The sequence below is a fragment of the Pseudogymnoascus verrucosus genome (genome assembly GCF_001662655.1).
Source record: "Pseudogymnoascus verrucosus strain UAMH 10579 unplaced genomic scaffold scaffold_22, whole genome shotgun sequence".
Taxonomy (NCBI): Eukaryota; Fungi; Ascomycota; class Leotiomycetes; order Thelebolales; family Thelebolaceae; genus Pseudogymnoascus; species Pseudogymnoascus verrucosus.
In genome coordinates, this window is record NW_017263673.1 from 425,397 (window position 1) to 445,385 (window position 19,989).

The 19,989-nt window shown below is 50.8% G+C and overlaps 4 protein-coding genes across 4 annotated transcripts; 2 read left to right on the top strand and 2 right to left on the bottom strand.

Annotated features, from left to right (window-relative positions):
* The first annotated feature begins 19 nt into the window (after positions 1-19).
* On the top strand, positions 20-1,802 carry OXA1 (Flags: Precursor). The gene is made up of 3 exons (XM_018274884.2): positions 20-137; positions 192-989; positions 1,050-1,802. The coding sequence occupies exons 1-3, from the start codon at positions 54-56 to the stop codon at positions 1,593-1,595; spliced, it is 1,428 nt and encodes a 475-aa protein (XP_018130351.1). The 5' UTR covers positions 20-53; the 3' UTR covers positions 1,596-1,802.
* Positions 1,803-3,736: 1,934 nt separating this feature from the next.
* Positions 3,737-6,128, top strand: VE01_05421 (uncharacterized protein). The gene is made up of 2 exons (XM_018274885.2): positions 3,737-4,949; positions 5,067-6,128. The coding sequence occupies exons 1-2, from the start codon at positions 3,840-3,842 to the stop codon at positions 5,853-5,855; spliced, it is 1,899 nt and encodes a 632-aa protein (XP_018130268.1). The 5' UTR covers positions 3,737-3,839; the 3' UTR covers positions 5,856-6,128.
* A 256-nt stretch (positions 6,129-6,384) lies between these two features.
* VE01_05422 (uncharacterized protein) lies at positions 6,385-7,414 on the bottom strand. Its single transcript, XM_059463700.1, has 4 exons — positions 6,923-7,414; positions 6,712-6,875; positions 6,597-6,660; positions 6,385-6,545 (listed from the first exon to the last, which is right to left on the bottom strand). The coding sequence occupies exons 1-4, from the start codon at positions 7,109-7,111 to the stop codon at positions 6,456-6,458; spliced, it is 507 nt and encodes a 168-aa protein (XP_059319696.1). The 5' UTR covers positions 7,112-7,414; the 3' UTR covers positions 6,385-6,455.
* A 3,779-nt stretch (positions 7,415-11,193) lies between these two features.
* On the bottom strand, positions 11,194-13,526 carry VE01_05423 (uncharacterized protein). The gene is made up of 3 exons (XM_018274887.2): positions 13,008-13,526; positions 12,673-12,832; positions 11,194-12,620 (listed from the first exon to the last, which is right to left on the bottom strand). Exons 1-3 carry the CDS (start codon positions 13,165-13,167, stop codon positions 11,534-11,536), a joined length of 1,407 nt encoding a protein of 468 aa, XP_018130352.1. The 5' UTR covers positions 13,168-13,526; the 3' UTR covers positions 11,194-11,533.
* Between the last annotated feature and the right edge of the window lie 6,463 nt (positions 13,527-19,989).

The following is a 19,989-nucleotide window of genomic DNA, read 5'->3' on the forward strand; positions in this document are numbered from 1 at the left end:
TTCTGGGCGACGGTACAGCGCACTTGTCCGCGCACCTACGACGACAACCAGCCATGATACCGAGCAGAGGGATACAATGGTCCAGCCGGACCATTGGCATAGGTCGCCGGCGACTGGAAGAAATCTCCATTAGATCCGTAAGCCCCTCCCCCACCCCCAGCCAACTCACCGAGCTCACCCGAACGACACAGTTTTCCTCATCGACCACCCGCAATGCGCGGCTCTCCGCCGCGCCATTCGGCACATTGTCGTCCAAGACAGCAGCTGCGAGACCGCGATTCGTGCAATCGAGCTCGATCCTGACGCAGCTCCCATCGCGGCGCTTCAACTCCTCCAAGGCGGCCGCGACTACCGCAGCAACCACACCCGGAGCTCCCACCACCGAGGCTGTGGCCGGAACGACTAGTGCGTATACCAGCACCTCCCTCGACGACGCAATCGATATCATCACCAGCGCCAAAGACGCCCCGGAACACATTGGTTACCTCAAGTCGCTCGGGCTGGACTACGGTTACGGACCCACCACCTGTGTTGAGTGGTTGCTCGAGCACACACATGTCTACTGCGGCACGCCGTGGTGGGCGTCCGTCGCCTTAACCGCCGTCTTCATCCGTATCGCCTTCTTGAAGTTATACATCGATGCCGCCGACAACGGAGCGCGCATGGCGCGCACCGCACCGCAGACGAAGCCGCTGCATGAGAAGATGCTCAACCACCAGCGCAACAACGACCAAGCGGCGATGATGGCTGTGCGACAGGAGATCTCGGTTATCCATAAGCGTGCGGGAGTTAAGATGTGGAAGTCGATGCTGCCGATGGTGCAGATGTTCACCGGTTACGGGACGTTTGTGCTGCTGCGCGCGATGGCCAAGTTGCCGGTTCCTGGCATGGAGACGGGAGGCATCCTGTGGTTCCAGAATTTGGCGATACCGGATCCATTATTCATTCTTCCTCTTGCCGCGGCGGGTGTGTTGCATGTGGTGCTTAGGGTGCGTTCTTCCTTCTCCATGATACCTGATGCCGATGAATATGTACTGACAGCCCCATAGCAAGGAGGTGAGGCAGGAACATCAACCATGTCCGCCAACACCATGAAGCTCCTCGCCTACGGCTTCCCCGTCCTCTCGTTCGCCTTCACCTTCTGGCTCCCAGCCGCCGTGCAACTCTCCTTCTTCGTCACGGGTCTCTGGTCCGCGGCGCAAGTCACCCTATTCAGGCGGCCCGCAGTCCGTTCTTTCCTCGGAATGCAGCAGATGCCCCCTCCAATCAAGGAAGTGGATCTCAAGAACGCGAGCCCCTACCGCGCCGACATCATAACGGCGCAGCTGATGAAGCAGCGCCAGGAGGCGCCGACGACGAGAGGCATCTTCGCCGCGCTCAACGATACCGTTGAGGGCGCGAAGAAGTCGGCTAGGGAGGGCGTGAAGACCGCCAGGGAGATGGCGGGGCAGCAGGAGGCGCCGGGGAAGAGGACGAAGGCCCAGTTGGCGAAGGCGAAGGAGTATGAGAAGAAGAGGAGGGCGGAGGAGGCTGCCAAGGAGAGGCAGTATAGGGAGTGGAGGAAGGCCCAGAAGGAGGCGGAGAGAGGGGAGTAAAGGGTGCCATCACCGCGATAGGTTGGTGAGTGTGGTGGGGTAGATTGTATTATAGGAGTGATGTGTATGTTGCATTGCATGGGGGGTGCTGTACTTGTATTTAACTTCCATTTCTGTTCGATATGGTGGTGTGTACTTCTGGGATAGTGGTGGTCAAAATGTGTATGGCATAGTCCTTGCTACAATAGAAATTTCATATCAAAATCCTATTTATAGATGCTACCGTCGACCGATGCTCCTTTCTGCAAGGAGAAGACTGGATAAATCCGAGTTCTAGAGGAATTAATCGAGTACTCATTTTGGAGGGCCGCATCGTCATCAACACTGACGCCAATCGAACGTTGCTGGTATGTCTCTCGCGACCCCCGAGCCTCACTGAGGTGACAGAAAAGAGCCAGTGGTGAGAAGTAACGACAGGGAGATATTAACAGTGAGAATATAGTGACAGCAACAACCATCTTCGGCGGTGGCGGCGAATGAACAGAGAAACAAGGTTATAGGCTGAGAGTCTATGTTTGATGTGTGTGAGGAGGGGCTTCGAAGTGACAGAAGAATGCATGGGTGGAATAGACGACGAGTTAGAAGGTCGTGAGGGTTCAAGATGACTGTTGTAACAGCTCAGATTTTATACGTGTTTAGATTCCGGGAAGAAACTTACATATTCGTCGGAAGCCATGTATATCTCACTAGTTTATGTTATGATATTTACGAGCTCCTCTATAGTGGCAGTCTTTGAGATGTCATGTAATATCACCTTTTCCTACCAAATCCACACGCCCATCCCTTGGCCCTCTCACTCCAGGAGGCATAAATACACCCTATTTCCCATATTCCGTATCCTTCAACCTAATTCACACAACAGCTGGTCGAAGTGGAAATGTGCAGGCTATTTTGTTCTATTGATGCAACATCGTACGTCGTGGTGTGTCTCGATATCGGGATCTAGGGAGGGAGTTTGATACCGGTGGGGAGATAGCGACGACGAGAAGACTGCGGTGAGAAGGCTGGGCGAAGCTGAGAAAAGGGGCCGACAGTTAGAGAACCTTGGCAGCAGCAACACCACATATCCAAGCTTTGCCTGTTTCCCGAGGAGCGTCGTGATACCTTTAGCCTCTAGCAGCGCGGGTCAGCTGGAGTGAGTGATGGGAAATGGCGATATTGTCAATTGGCTCAAATCAGTAAAGCGCTGCTAATGGTAGGAATAGTAGTGTTACTATACAGATGTAGCTTTATGGGATGGTATGGCGGTGGTTTGGGGTATTCTGAGCTGATGAGTATATCTTCATCTATTTGCATATTAACGACTTACAAGACCCATCGAAGCAGTCGATACCACAATGGGCACCCGCCATTGAACCCCCTTTGTGTTTACTAAGATCTGACGTATATTGTAAAAATCGCCAGCATCACCGAATTTGAGAAGGAGGATCGTGAGCAGGATGGAAACAAGGATGCAGCGCTCGACGACCAGGAGGATACTAAGGAGGATATACAACCTGCTAGGCCCGAATCCCCAAGCCCGCCACCAAAAGAGGAAGAGAAAGGGGGGGGGATCAATGTTTATAGAATGTACACCATACAAGATGTTCAGGGAATACTGAAAGATTCCAGATATGGCAGAATGCGTGGACTGGGACGGAATCACGAGGGGAAGGACGGAACACGATGTACTGCGACTTAGGTGGCTATGGATAATTAGGGACCTAGGTGCGAGAGAAAAAGAGGGGGGGGGGGTGAGCGAGGGTGAGCGAGGGTGAGTGTGAATATGGTATAAAAGGCACCCTGATGCCATGTCCAGATTTCGCAGTCTACTGTCTACAACATAGCATCGTTCTGTATAAAAACCTAGCTAAACATTGTGCTTTACAGCAATATGGCTGAAAGAATTACTAACCGTAACGCCCGTAGGCGTTACACGCGCTCTCGTCTGTAGCGATATAGAGGTCGTCAGCCATTGTCGTCGCCGTTGCCGTCTGGGTGTGCCACAATAACTCTGGAGGTGCCTGCGAAGCACTTATCGGAGCCACTTATTTGCAGCGGCCAGCCGAATGTCAAGGTCTAGTGACGGGCCGTTTTCGCGGTGATACATAAGGCTAACGCATTACGGCAACATCTCAAAGGTCACTAACAAGCGCATCTTCACTCTGACAGGTCCTCACTCACCAGCGACTTCAAAGTCCTCGAGGTTACATTGCAAGCAGACTACAACTCATTTAGTTACTCGCAGGCATTATTAGCAATTCAATGGCTCTCTGCGCCCTCTGCCAGAAGCTCTCGCCATGGACCATCCCTCACATCAAAGAACCTTTCTCCCGCGACGAGCTTAAAGAATTCGTGACACATCACTTAACATTCACAGCCCTACGACAATCTAGTCTCACTTGTCCATTATGCTCTCTAATCCACACAACAATAGTAGACAGGGGGAAGTACCGTATTAATCCGGGAACCTTGCAAGAAGATTTGCCTATCCAACTTGGTAGTTACAGACATATATTGATCAGCCCAGGAGGACCATCACAACTGTACTCAATCGCGGTCCGATGCGGCGAGTGTTATGGATCTCTTGTTGCACTGGCAAAAGACGGAAGTGAAGCTGCCGTATCTAGAGAGGTTGCAGGACGTTTCCCCTTGAACCCGGACAGCGATGAAGGCTTTGCGATGGTATCCACTTGGTTCAAGGAATGTATAGAAAAGCACCCGCATACTTGCAGATTACCTGGTAATCTTACGGGAACTGAAGTCGCTGAATTCCCAACTCGGGTCTTGGATGTAGGCACAACTGGTGATTTGCAAATTCGACTCATTGACTCGAGAGGCATGAGAGGTCAATATGCAGCACTAAGTCATCGATGGTCTACAAACCCGATAGAACATTTCAAAACAACGAAACCGCTTCTAGACCAGCGAAAGGCGGGTATCAACATTAATGCCATGCCACTCAATTTCCAAGACGCTGTGAAGGTCACACGGAAACTCGGTATCCAGTATCTGTGGATAGATTCACTGTGTATAATACAGGACGATACGGGCGACTGGGAGTGCGAGTCTGCAGTAATGGGCCAAGTTTACAATAACAGCAGTGTCACTATTAGGGCGGCTCCCGAAAGGTCGAGGTCTCCCTCTAAGCAATATAGTGGAGGCTTCCTTTCTAGACCCGCTAGCACTACAGATTCGCCGACAGTCGAGATACCGTATCGAAAACGAAACGGAGAGCTTGCTGGATCGTGGTTTATGCAGCCAGATAAGTATTTCCATATCGGGAACTGGGAGTTGCATACGAGAGGATGGGTGCTGCAAGAGGAGCAGCTAGCTCGAAGATCCATCAGTTATTACGGGGATAAAGTGTCCTGGGTAAGTGTCCCATATGTAACACAATGCTCGTCCAGGGTAGTGTCTCAAACACGGGCTGAGTCCCCCCAAGAACCTATGCACCTAAATTATACTGGTATGAGACTAATAGATCTAAAGATGTGTAAATTATCTACAAGTATGACGAGCGAACCACAGCGTGGTGAAGTCTACAGTCCCGAATATGTCAAAAACGCTGAGAGTATGGAAAACGAAGACTTCAACGGATACTGGCTCGACATAGCATTCATGTATTCCATGCGCCGTCTTACTTTCGAATCCGACAGGTTCCCAGCATTGTCGGGTCTAGCAACCTTCTTCTCTAAGCGGCAGGGTAAACAGTACTACGCCGGCATCTTCAGCGGCGGAATTGCCCATGGTCTCCTATGGTGCGCCGTCACGCCCGGCATTTTATCGCGCCGAAAGATCACCGGTTACGTGGGCCCGTCGTGGAGTTGGATGTCGGTGAATGGACGGATCACGTTTAAAGGGAGAGGCGGCGATGATGAATCCGTAAGCGCTTTGGGAGATGTCACGTTTAAGCTCACACCTCTCGGAATGGACCCTAACGGTACTCTTAAAGATGGGCAGATGCAGCTGACTGGTAATATCAAAAGCGTAACAATGCGCCGGATAACGGCCAAGGGGGATATGACGATGCGCCTTGAAGCTGATTCGAAGGTGGTGGCAAATTTCCAACTTGACTTTGCAGATCAACCCCCTTTGGAGAATGAGATCCAGGAGGTGGAGTGTTTGCTTGTAATGAATGGTAGCGACTGCCCATATAATGTTTTGGTTTTACGCCGAGTTAAGCAAACACTGCACTTTGAGCGGATAGGTATAGCCAGTGTCGACCCAGCATGGTTTGTTGCGGGGAATAGCAGGCACGAATATATAACTGTTGTATAATCACCTCAAAAGGTTATAAGGGACTGGTTTCACAGGGAGAGGTGTATTGTTCGAACTTATTTATAGCCTTTACATAACGTTTGTTGATAACCTTATGGTAAATTTATGGTAACTTTAGTCAGGACTCGGTGGGTGTTTAGAATTTCACAATTCCTTCAACTAGTAGTTGGAAGGCTAAGGGAAGAAACGCGTGTACGCCGCTATAGCAAGTGTGGTAGGGCTAATCACAGTACGTGCACTTGTCAGATTGTGATAGACATGTCTAAGGAAGAGGACTCTGAATAGTTTCAATTGGTTTCTAGTTTTGTGGTAGATACTAAAAAGTTGCGAAGATTCCAATTGTCTTCCCCTCATCACATAGTCTGCTTTCTCCTATGCCTCTTCCAACTATCTGCCAAGGTTGCTATTTGTAGGAGGGATGCATTAGGCAAATCCAATAGCAATGCTAAGGCGTCGGATATATGGGGGGTCACTATAGGATCCAGGGAAAAGTTTTGGGGTTATAATTCTAGTCCATTACTATCTAATGCGGGCCATGAGCACCCTGTAGAACACATGGAAGCTCTTGAATAGTCTTGCGGACAGCGGCGTCTGTTACGCTTATGAGAACAATGGAGTAAATGTAAAAACCTCAAAAGGAGGGTAGAATGGAGGAATAGAAGGCCCAGCTATAAGCGGTTTGAGTGCAAGCTATTAAATACGTCAGATATTTGAAAGAAAATAAAGGCTGATTTATCTTACCTGCCTGTCCGGGTTAAGAGCGTCAGGGGCTACCCACCCCCTGGCCTTGTGAGCAGTCTCTACGCTAATATTTGTTAATACAGTAATGCACAAAGTTCGGGGAGCTGGGCTGTACATGTAGTTATTAGCGCCGTACCCCACCACCGGTGTAATGAACCACTCTAGGTTAATCCTAGGATCGTTGGTAGGAAAGGCGAAAAGGCGGTCGTCGAATCCTCCAATGGGGTTGTTTCGAATAGTCAAGCGATACCTGCCCTCAGTCGCAGGTTGAACATCCCACTAAACGATATTAGAAACAAAAAGCTGGGACATAGATAGCTACTTGCCAAATCAATGTTCCCATTATCAAGGAGAAGGATAGGCTTTGGGTTTATGGAGGTGTCCTCGTTTGGGCTGCGGCCGACGTACCCTCGTTCATCAGAAGCTAGGGATCGAATGGTATAGGGTCCAGGGGCAATCTGAGCCTTGACTGCGGCGAGAGCTGCAAATAGTGGGATGATGCTGCTGATCTTCATTTTGAAGAATGGTTGGGTTGATTGGCTAGTTGTGTTTGCTGTTTGTGTTTGTCTGTATTTGCAATTGTTGATGATGAGAATTTGAAGGGAATCTTCACGATACTTATAGGCGTCCTGTTCTGATACTTGATACCAAAAGATCGATCACGAAAACAAATTGAAGACACTTAAAAGCATGAAGATAATTCTTCGTTGCCAACGCTGACTGCATTTCGTGATTCTTTCCCGTTTGGTTTGTTATGGCCTGAGACATGGGCAAATCTGGCAGTGCCTGAAGCCCGCTCTCAGCTGTTGAGATCGAGGGATATGTGCGACTGTATGACTATTGTTTCAATATATCGGGGTAACTAACAGTTGCACGACCAATCATCTCATAATATATGATTATGATACTATATAACGTTATTTCGGGTTGCACCCGACAAGGCGAGTACGTGTGGAGAAGAGTTCCTATTACTAATGAATATTCCATCCCTTGGGGGACTGAAGAAGGATCCCGAGGGGAAATGTCGAGCAGAGATGCAAGGGGACAGAATAGGTGAAGTAAGGTGATCGGCGAGGGGTTCTCGTGCGACCCAAAAGTCTATGGAGGTCTATCCATAGTGAGAAGAATAACAGATAGTGTGCTTTTATATCTGTTATTAAGGAACATATGGGGTAACCGTGTATTTTACCCCACTGCTACAGCTTCCAACCCTTATATCCACCAACTATGGGCTACAAACGTGCAACTAGCAAAACACATTCTGAAGAAGACATATAAAAGGCAATAGCCAGCTGGAAAAATATACAGTTTTTATCTATCTAGGCTATTGCGAAATTGACACGAGAATGTTGTGTTGCCTCACCCTACTCACCCTCAAGACAGCAAGGGGCATAACTTCCGAGCTATGCCTATTAGCACGATTAAGAGCATCAAGCCTGAATTACAAGCTTATGTATGGCAGAGCGGACGGGATGCCCAATTATCTTAAGTCTATGGTCGTATGTGATTGTTCTTAGGGCATTGCATAGCATAAGGGGTGACGAGAAGACAGAATAAGACAAAACGCCTTTTACAACTAGGAAAGATTAGAAGAAGTGGTGTAATAGAGTGGTAACACGATGCGGGGACGTTGCAATCTTGCCCTACTATAAATAATCCTTCCGGCACCCATTACCGTCTCCCCCCCCTCTCTCTCACTTCCCAACCTATAAAACCGCCAGCCATCACACAATACCTCCCGAAGATAACACAACCAAACATGGGATTAAAAGTGGCGGGGTTGCCCCATCCGCTATCCCCGTCATACGTGCCAGCGTTTCTGACTGTTAGCGATTCAAGGGACGGAGGGTGATGCAGGCAGCCTCGGTCCGTTGTGTGACCCCCGCCACCGACGAGAACCAGACGACGACAACACCCGTGATGGCAACACAAACTAGATCTCACAGCATCCTTAAAGGTTATCGTGTTTTCATTCTTGAAGACGAGTAAGTTTATTCAGTCCCTCCGTTATATCTTTGAGGCCGGCATATGTTCCCGGATTCCCCTGTTTTAGTCTTTTTGATATAGCGGAGTTGGAAAGGATGAGATGGGGGTGAGTGGTGTTGATGGTTGGTTAGTTTTATTCCCATCAAGAGGCGAGGAAAGGGGTTATGCGAGATGGCTTGTAAAAAACCCCGAGATAACCCACGAAACCCCTGAATCCCACCCCCCTTTTCCCACGCAACCCACCAAGCTAGACAACGCCCCCTTTCCCGGCCAAACGACCCAGCAAACGAGACAACCACCCTCCCTCATCCTATATAAACAACAATAACCCCCCTTCCTCCCAGCGGCACAGTAGCGCAGTGGTAGTACCACTGTCTGGACAATCTGGCCAGCAGAGGACAAAAAGGTTATGGATTCGAATTCCGGCGTGGAGACGATGAAACCAAAAGGAGAGAAAGAGCTTGGAAATGAATAATAAGCGATAAAAAGTAAAATCACATAAAAATATAAGTGATTTTCTCCCTCATCAGATCTTGAGAGAGCTGATGAGTCTTTTTGATTTTTTGACATTTGAATCTTTTGAGGGGATTCTTTTTTTTAGTCTAGGGGGGTGAATAATAGGATACCCCTTCCCACCCCCCCTTCATATCCTATATAACTCCCCCCCCTAACAGGCCCCAACAGGAGTATGGACGCTAAAACAGCCTAATAGAGGTATACTGCAGCCGAGGCAGAGTTGATCCCAACCGAAGACCGAGTGGTGGCATCCGCAACAGCCCAGGCCCTCCCCAACATCATGAAAGATAGCGTACCCTAAGACATGACAACTCTCGGCAAGTGGCGAGAACAACACGATGACAGCGAGAATATCAGATGATGACAGGAGTAAACGGCGGCGATGAAATGATGGCAGCAACAACACCCCCTTCCCCTTTCCTCCCCTTTCCCCTTCTTCTTCTTCCCCTTCGCCCTCCGACCACAACACAAAACACAACCCCCGCCGCGGCACAAGCACCTCACAAACATCCCCACAAACACCCCCCGAGCTGGTTAAGAAGAGCGAGCTGGACAGAGCGTGCCTTTTATGTCGTTTGATGGTGTTAGCTGGGCTGGGCTGGGGAGGGGAAGTGGGAATAGACGATGAAAAGGGGCAGGGATGGAAAGGGGAAGGATAAATATTGAAGAAGATAAAATAAGGTTGAGAAACAACACCTTAAATACACGTAAACCACGAACCATCCCATCTACCCCCCTATCCCACCACTCCTTCCATCCGCCCCACGACCAAAATATATATCTATAAACACTATATCCCCCAGCAAAGCATACCTACCTCTCAAGATCAAGTCATCTAAAAGGAAATCCGCGAGGGAATGATGGCATAAACTCTTTTTCTCAACCACCACCACTAACACAAGGCCTGACCCAAGACGAACCACCCTCGATATCGCGGAGGGCGGTGGTGGTGAGAGGTGAGAAACTACACAACGGTGAGAACCCTCCACCAAGAACAACAACAGCACCCCCCGACAGCAGGCCCCCTCGACAAGCACCCCCCCACACCTCGACAGCGCCAGTGCCCTCCCCCCCTCACCCCCACCCACCTAGCTAGGCAAGAACGACGCACTCACACCACACACGACCATAATTGCATTCGGTGACATTATCTCTTCCATGATGGGCTGTTCATTTCTGTCCTAGGGTCGGGGGGGGTGGGTTATATGCATTCTGGGCCTGGAGGTGTGTTAGTAGGGTTTGTGGGAAGAGGATGATATGGGAGGTAGGGTAGTGAGAAAGGGGAATGGAGGTGTAGGAGGAAGACAAGAAACATATAAGATAGGAAATGAAATGGGATTGATAAACGGTCATTCAATACACGCAAACGTGGCAAAAAACGAAGATTACGAACAAGCCACCCAGCCATATCTGCGATACTAAATTACCAGAGCAGTAGCGACGCACTACTACAGCACAAGCTGCGCTCGAGGTGAGGATTCGAATCTAGAGCATATCCAGGCAGCCATAGATGTGAGAAGGGAAGCTGGAAAGCTGCGTGGACTATCTGTTACTGCTGTACGCAGGCGCGGTGAGTGCGTGGTGGGCTGTAGAGGTGGGGGTGGTTGGTGGTGACAGGTGAGAGGCGAGAGATGAGAAAAGAAGTTGGTGAGAAGGAAGATGACGATGACAGGATGGAGGTCGACGACGGTGAGAACCCCACCCAACAGCTACAGCAACAACACTTCGCAGCTGCATCTCAAACCCCACACCCCACCACAGCAGGGCGTGGAAACACATCCAATCCACCCACGCACAGGCGCAACGAGCAGGGTCCCGTGAACTGTGCGAAGTAATATATGTTGCTCTTTGTCTTTTCCTAGCTGGGGGTTGGGGTTGTGTATTTATAGAGAGGGTTTGGGGTCGGATCTTGTGGGGGGTGAGAGAGGAAATGGGGATGGATGAGTAGGGGGGAAGGAGAAGGGGGGGTTATAGGAAGGTAATGGTATCATATACACACACTCATACTACAAAGTAGCAAGAAGCACAGCAAGGAGTTAAAAAAGAAGCCCATATCAACAACTAAACCCACTACTATACACACATCTCCCCCTCTCATCATCTCCCCACCCAACCCCCTTCCAATCCCTCCCCCCCAAGACTCAAAAAACTCCCAGTTCCATCAGCCCCAGCTACAGCACAGCCCAGTCTCAGACCCAACCGCACGAGCACGAAAGCCTTAACGACGCATCTAGAGAGACAAAGAGTGGAAAGGGGGGGGGGAACCCGAAAACGCATAGAAGGCAGAAAGAATAAAGTAGCATGAATAAGATAAAAGACAACTCCCTCCTCCACAAAACAACCCCCCTCATAACATAACCCCCCTCATCAACAACCCAATCCCATCACTTCACATCCAAACCCAACAGAAACTTCCGCACTGTACTGGACTGGACTTAGTTGTGGCGGCGACCGTGGCGGTGCGCGCGCTTCCTCGACGCAGCAGTAACTGTCATTGTCTGCACATCATCCATAACAGTAGTCAACTCCTCAATGACAATAACCTCCACCACGCTCCCACCCTGGGTGATATAGCTAGTCGAGCTAATCTTCTGGTTCGCAGCAAGGACGAGCGTAGGCTTCTCAGTGGTTGCCGGGGGCTCAACATCAGCAACCTTGACGATAGCAGCGTTGTTCTCCTTGAAGATGCCACCTGGTGCCGCGGTGGCAGAGGGGGCGACGGTAGATCCAGCAGAGTGAGAAAGGGTGGGGACAACCACGGTGGAAGCGTCAGCGACGGGAGCAGCGCCCTTGACGACGTAATCCGGGCCAGGGGTGAGCTTCACGCCACCTGGAAGGCTGGGGATAGGTCCCACGAGGTTCTCAGCCGCGAGGACAGAAGCGAGGATTCCAGTAGGCTCCTTGATCAGGCACGTCTGGGCGACGGCATCAGTCTGGATAGTGAACAAGGGGCAGTCCTCGATGCGGCCGGAGAGGTTGGTGCAGGTATCGACAGCGGACTGGAGGAAGTCCTCTTCCCAGCCCATGATGAAATCGCCGTGGTATCCGTAGCCGGTGGGATCACCGTTGGAGAAGACGAACTCGCCGTCCACGCCGTCGAACTCGGCTGTGTTCCATATCGTCTCGTAGAAGAGACCCGGGAGGCGGATGGGGAAGCCCTCGGGGCATGTGCCGTCCATGACGGAGGAGGGGTATGCGACGTGGTCCATCTTGTTGGCGGAGGTGACGTCCTTGCCGTTCCAGCACGAGGGGAACATGAGCTCGGCGCGGATGCCGTCCTTGCAGTTGGCGTCGAGGTAGGCCTTGTCGGGCATGAAGTGGCGGTAGAGGGAGCCCTCGGCGGCCAGGTTGTAGTTGAGGCAGTTGAAGCCGAGGGCTTTTTGGGCGAGGCCCTTTTGGGTGGTTGGGGCGGTCTCGCCGGCCGTGAAGTTGCGCTGGTTGGAGTCGCCTGCGATCATCTCCATGCCGTGGGGGAAGGCGGTGATCTTGGTCTCGCCGGGGGCGTAGTTGAGGAAGTAGTAGCTGAGACGAAAGGTTAGTGGGAGGGTTTGGAGGGGGGAGAAGGGTGACGTACGAAAGCATGCCTCCAACTTGGGTGACGAGCTTGTACTGGCCAGTAGCAGCGTCCTTGAAGTACATGGGAGGAGTCCAGTAGGCGGACTTGTCCTCGGTGACGGCGCACGAGGTGCAGTCGCCAGCGAGGAGATCATCACTGCCAGAGGTGGCGGTGAAGCCTGTGAGTGTTAGCCTTGTGCTGTGGTGATTTGAGGTTGATATAAGATCGGGTTTTGTCGGTGGTCGTGAACAGATGGAAATCGAGTCTTCCTGTTCACCAACCACGACAATGTGATGTCGACTGGCACAGCCAACGATAAGATCAATCCAACATATCACAAACATAAAACATACCGGAAGAACCAAAGATGGTGTGGGCGTGGGCAGACGCAACTCCTGGGTTCACGAGGGGATCGAGACGAGCAAGACCCGAACGACCACGGCACTCCATGCGCCAGAAAGCATCAGCGGAGCCCGCAAGGACCATCGCGGCGATGGCTGGGGTGAACTTCATCTTGAAGGTGGTGAAGTTGTTGTTGTTTGGTTGGTTGTATGTGTGTAAATATCAACAGGTTGAAATTGGTTGAGGTTATATTCGCTTTTTCTTGTCCGTTTCCCTAGAGTAATCGATACTCTCTTCAAATGCACAAAGAATGTCCTGGCTTTTCTATTGCCTAAAAAAACGAGTGTTTTGCGAAGAAGAAGCTGGTTCTTCTCGTAAGGAGCGTCGGTGAGGTATTGAAGAAAGGAGGATGTTGAGTAGACGTCAATCCAAGAGAAAGAATGTAAGAGGAAGCGCTGGGCTGCCTATGGGGTTTGGCGATGATGATCAGAATCAGGATCAAGATGAGCGTGTGGAGGCGAGATAAGCAGTGTTTAGGAGTTTGAGGTGGGGGGGGGTGAATTGTGAAATGGGCAAGGGGGTATAGGTGTAGCTAAGTATCCGCAAGTACCTGAGAGGAACAGGTAAAAATGGTGGGCTATCATAGGCTTAGCTCACAGGGGAAAATAGTGACAAAAGAGTGACAAAAGAGGGACCAAAGGGTTAGACGGGGGCGAATGTAAGGGCCACCGAAACCAGGCAGAGGCGATGGGATGGACGCATTCATCAGCCCGCAAATACCACAAAGAAAACACTGTTTCCGGATTGGAATGCGGATGCGGCCACCATAGATATTTGAAGTCGCAACTGAGGGCTCATTGGATTTTTGCTGCAATCATTCTACGGAACTAAAGGAAGGGTGACAGAAACAGTTAATTGGAGTCCTTGTGATGTTTGCATAGTGAAAAATTGAAAAAGTGCCAGCTTTGCCGCATTGCAAGGAGACCACCAGTTTTGCAAACGTGAGCCTCAATCGCCTAACCACGACTCCGGTGTGGTTTCTTTGTCTCTTTGTTTTCGAGGGGGCCAACGGTGGTGGACAAAGAGAAGAAGGGGACAAAGAGGGACAAAGAGGGACAAAGGAACGGCAGAGGGAGAAGGGAGAGGAGGATAGGGATGGGATGGACCGGGGTGGGGGGAACAAGGGGGGGCGTACACACAAACAAGCTAAGTTTCAAGGCTAAGACTGATTGGGAGATGGACCAATGTTGAGTTGCTGGGTCCTGGCACGGGCTGGTCCATGAGACTATTCAGCATGTAAAGTAGAGTACAAGATGGTGCTCACAGCCAAGTACTGTACATGCAAGAAAAAAACGAGTCCACAAAACTAAACGTGTGTTGGTGTTGGTGAGAGAGACAAGCAAGACTGCAAACTAAACTAAACTTACTCGTTTGCAAGTTGTGGACTCTAGCTGACGACGACGACAAACGGCACGGCATCGGGCGGATTAGTTTTGGTTTCTTTTTCACTCGTCTTTTCTTTGATGTCGGTCCCTTGGCCGCTTCTGTACCACGGTGCCCGGTGACAATAAACGACTGATCGCGGCGACACAATTGACGTGTTAGACGACAAGCGACAGCCAAGCGACAACCAACAAAGGGAACAAAGAAAAACAAAGAAAAAACACTGCCGCCGGACATACAATCGACCGACATACCGACTTACCTTCGTACAGACAGTTCAGTCAGTCAGCGTCATCTGTCTGTCCCTTCCTGCTGTCCTCCCTTCCATGCGTACAAGACAGACAGACAGACAGACAGCCGCAGCAACAGCCACGAGGATGGTAGGTGGCACTGCACCCACTGCACCCACTGCACCCACTGCACCCACTGCACCCACTGCACCCACTGCACCCACTGCACCACAATCCCACAGCACAACCACCGAATCCCACAGCACCACCCACCCAGTCCACGTCTGCCTGTAGTACCACATTCCAGCGCTGTCAGCATCCCACAGCAGCGGGCGAACTGTTGGCACCAGCACCAGCACCAGCTGTGTTGGTCGCACACTGCCAACTGGCCGTGTGGTTGGTACAGCCTGAACTGCCCCCCAGAGCTGAATTGTACTGCCCAGCCCAGTACCGCACATACCAATCTCTCCCATCGTTGATCGTTCATCGTTCATCGCAATCTCCGTCCCCGCGCGTCCTAATCCCCCATTATCCAATATCTCCCCAGCTGTCTCTCCCCGTCACAAATCGCCCGTCACTCCTCCCTCCTACCACTCACCACTGGCTATCCTCTCACCCATCATCATCCACTCTCCCCATCACCCACGCACACACACACAAAGGTACCAGACACCACTTCCCACCATGTACACTTACCTCCCACCGTCCCTGCGCAAGCCTCCCCCTCCCACCCCACCACCAAATCTCCGCCAAGACCCGCCAAGCCCCAACCCTGAAACCCGCTCCACCCCACCCCATCCAATCACCTCCCCCCATCCACAGCCATCCGCCCCGTCTATATCGGTAGAAGGGTCCTGGATTTAAAGCTGGCACGCCGTGGCTGAGAGAGAGCGCGGGTAATCTGCGGTGGTGGAGGAGGGGAGGTGACGATAGTGGCATCTGTCTGGTGGACGTAGTGGTGGTGGCTGATGAGGGCGTCGTCGGAGGGTGGAGAGGGTGACGATGACGGGTGACGATGGCTGCAGGGGTGTGATGCTTGGTGTTTATGGGGGATATTAGAGGGGTTGAGATGAAGGGAGGAGGAGGGAAGAGGAGGGAGGTGTCATGTTTGATGTTCGCGCTGTCTGCCGTAGGCGACTGCGACGGCGTGGGTTGTCATATGCCAAACTGCTTGGGAAACAAAACATGTCGTGCTCTAGTCAGGTACAGTACAGACAGTATGTCACGTGTCAGGGGTTTTGTCGTACGAGCTACTGTAGGGTAGAAGGCTAGTTAGGGAGATGGAAGGAAGGCATGATCAAAACTTCCTTCCTTCCATATTCAGAAGAATGGGATATGGGGATATGAGACCCGAGGAAAGAGCGAACAACACCCGCTCTTTCCGTTCGAGAGGGCTTAGAGGGGAGGGATGATGTGATACACTGAGTCTCTGTGAAGTTTGGTAGAGGAAGAAGGTAGGTAAAGGGAAGTAACTATACATTTTTTATTTGGTCTGGGAGTATCATTCTTTCTTCTCGGTATCACTCTTCTCTGCCATGTCTCACTCCCATTCTCCACCGTTACCATAAACTACGTTTTGCGGGACGCGTGTAGGGTCTTCTTTCTACCTTTTTGGGGGTATTTGGGTGTGCTTGGAAGGTGCTTGGGGGTTCTTGGTTTTCTTTGGGGGGTTCTAGAGGGTGTTCTAGAAGGTCTTGTAAGGCTGGCAGGGCTGATTCTTTGGGTTTGGGGGTGTGGGGAGTGAGAGGACATGACTCTGTCTTTATTGATTACAGTGGAGGATGTGGGTGTTTCTTGGGATGAATGGATGGGAGGGCCTTGCCTGATCAGGCTGGGAGTATTGGATGGGATTACTGGACTGGGGGGGCTGTGGATGACAAACTTCCTTTCTTACTGGTGGGGAATTTGAACTGATGGTTGAGGGTGGTGTACTTCTGAGTTATGGAGGTAGGAAAGTAGGGTTTGTTCCTGGTTCTAACCATTTTGGAAGACATGGTTTTCTGGGTAGGACAGAAGACTTTGTTCCTGTTCTAACCGTTTACAAAAACGTGGTTTCTGGATACAGGCACAGACCGCACCTTCGGGATTCCGGTTACGGCCAAGAAAGTTGGGAAGAAGGCGTGACTATTTTCCCATTTCGAGATGGAGTCGCTAGATGGGAGGTTTTGCTTCTTACTGGTCCGGACTTTTTGTCCGGACCGTTGAGAGGGTGGTGTGGTGTGTGCTTTCTGGTTATGGGAGAAGGCTTTGTTCCTGTTCTAACTGTTTACAAAGACTTAGTTTTCTTGGTTACAGACGGAAGACTTTGTTCTTGTTCTAACTGTTTACGAAGACACAGTTTTCTGGTTAGGACAGAAGACTTTGTTCCTGTTCTAGCCATCTTCGAAAACGTGGTTTTCTGGATACAGGCACAGACCGCCGCACCCTCGGTTTACTGGCCCGGACTTTGTCCGTCTCGTTGAGAGGGTGGTGTGCTTCCTGGTTACCGTCAAAGACTTTGTTTTGATCCTGTTCTAACCTTTTACAAACACTTGGTTTTCTGGTTACAGACGAAACACTTTGTTCCTGTTCTAACCATTTACGAAAACGTGGGTTTCTGGACTTTACCCTCGGCGAGTGCCCGGTTATGGCCAAGAAACCAGGACTCTTTTCCTTTCGAGATGGAATACTGGATGGGGATTGTGGTGGATTGAGAGATGAGGCTTCATACTGGAGAAGGGTTTGTCCTCCTTGTTGAGGGTGGCATGCTTTCTGGTTACGGATAGAGACTTTGTCCCTCTTCTAACTATTTACAAACCCATGGGTTTCTGGTTACGACCAAGATGTCAGTTTACGGTATGGGTTCTTCTTCCTTCTTTCAATGTAGCCAGCCGACGGATGCGAGGCGTTTCTTTTTCACTGGCACAGACTTTGTTGGCCATTGCCGGAGGCCTGGTGTTCTGGTTATAGGCTACGGCCAGGTTTCGAGAGTTGCGAATGGAGGCATGACTCTTTCCATTTTTGATGGAGATTATGGATACAGATCAGGTGGATGAAAGGAGTTTTTTTTCTATGGATAAAGACCGAGTTCCGGATACCTGGGCCAACATCAATTTTTTACCTTCTGGCCGTTGGCGGAAGAATAGTTCTCTGGTTATTGGTTACGGTCAAGAAAGGAAGCACCGAACTCGCGAAGGCATGACTCTCTTTCTCTGAGAATGGAGTCGCTGAATGGGGCTGTCAGCGGATCGGAATGGAGATACCACCCAACAAGAGCATTTCCTCACGGATACAGCGGAGTTCAAGATACCCAGAACTACTTGAAGTTTTTTTCCCCTGCCGAGAGAGACTGCATCCTTGGCGCCTCCAGCGGCATGTTTTTCTCTCTCCCTCCGATGTTCTGGCCATCTACAAGAGTCATGGGCTTTCAATACACACAGTGACTTTGTCCTATCCAAGGTAAGTACATTTTCACCCTCTCTTTTCACCCTCCTCACTCCACCATCTCAACTCGGCAGTTAACCAATCCCATCCCCTTCTATACGATTTCCTTTATTTTTCCTTTGGTTCCTGGAAATTCGAATAAGCTTCCCGTTTTTCCCTCTCGGGCCAGGAACAAGCGTTCCCTTAAAAAAAATCGATACCCCGAAGATACCTCGGGATGTCTCACCCAGGGACTCGGGAATGAATAAGCAAGGTGACGCCTCTCTGCACCCTCCGAGGAAGCCGACTGGTTACTCGGTCTGTATGAATAAGCCATTTCCATTGGGAGAAATTTTCTTGGTTTTTGTGGTTTGGCACTCGTGCCGAGGGGTTTTGGTCGGAGTTAGGGGATTGGGATATTGAAGGGGTTTTTTTTCTACAGGTTGAGATCGAATGTCTCACTCTGGGACGTTAGTAGGCGTTTTTATGTTTTACTTCCTGCGGTTTAAGATGCTGAAGGGGGTGTCTCAGTTGGTGTTGTGAGTGCGCACAGTATGACGCAGTTCGCGGGGGGGCTGGGATTTTGACTGGCGGGGGAGACGCGGGATAATGTAGAGGCTCAAAGCTGTGCTGCGTTGTGCGACAGTCATCAATTTCGGGTTCCTACGTGGCTTTCATATTTCTAAATTTTGACAGTATCGAGATGATACTCGACTTATGATGTGTTGTCGGCGTGAGTATCTGTGTTGGCCTCAAGTCTCTCTTCAGTGGTGGCCCAGAGAGAGACGACACAGAACCCCCCGATATCGAGTGAGTTTTTGCATCCCCCTTTCCCCTTTCCCCTAAGAAGATCGCGCGAAGCTCGAGAGGTGTCGATTCTAGCTATCCTCACCGACGATGCTATATTTACAATTCCATCCCCTCCCACGAGGTGCTGCGATCCAGCGCCCACATCATTATCCAGTTGCTACATACACGCATCTCCCGCACTCGACACACCTCTCTTCTCAAGCCTGTGCGTGATCAACCACCCCGCCACCTGGCTGTACGATCCTAGTCTCGCGTTGTCGACTCGCCGGGCGCCGCCTCCGCGTCCACATACTACGATACAGGGACCCTCGATTCCGGAACGTAGCAGGACGAACTGTGGGACGTGCTTAATCGGCGCAGGGTCCCTAGCTACGACGAGAGGGGCGCGTGGGTGTTCCCGACTACTGGTCTGATATGCTGGGTATGGGTGATGATACATGCGCGATGGGTGGAACTCGGTGAGAACGGGCCTGTTGGTGGTGAGAAAACAACGATAGCGAGAAGAGAAGCGACGAGAATACAAGGACAGTGAGAAGAGAAGCGACGAGATATCCCCCCGGCCGCCCAAACCTTCGTCATGAGCTATGCAGACAACTCTTCTTTACGAACTGCGGTATTGGCATGGAACGAGCAGCGGAGCTTTCGAGACCCCTATTTGAGAAGATTATGGGTTGGGATATGGAGTTTGGGAAGGGGGGCGGGGGGTTTATACTCGGGTTGGATTGTGGGATTTAGGGGGTCTGGGGATGGGGATGGTGAAGAGGTGGTGGTTTTGGGGGTTGTATTAGATGTGGTTATTGGGGTGTGATGAGGGGTTGACGACGGTGAAGCCCGTGATGATGAATTCCACCATACTCACCCTGCTCACCCTTCTCAACCCTCGCCTCACCTTTCAGGCGGCAAGGGGCTGCGATTCCGCGCTATGCCTATTGGCACGATTGAGGCTATCATCCAGCTATTAAAAAAATATCAAAAATATCAAAAATATCAAAAACATACAACAGTGGGTATTCGCTGGTGGTCACCCACCCAACTACTAATCCACCGATCTCAAGCTTGTGTATGGCAGAGCGGACGGGATGCCCAATTCTCTTGAGTCTATGGTCGT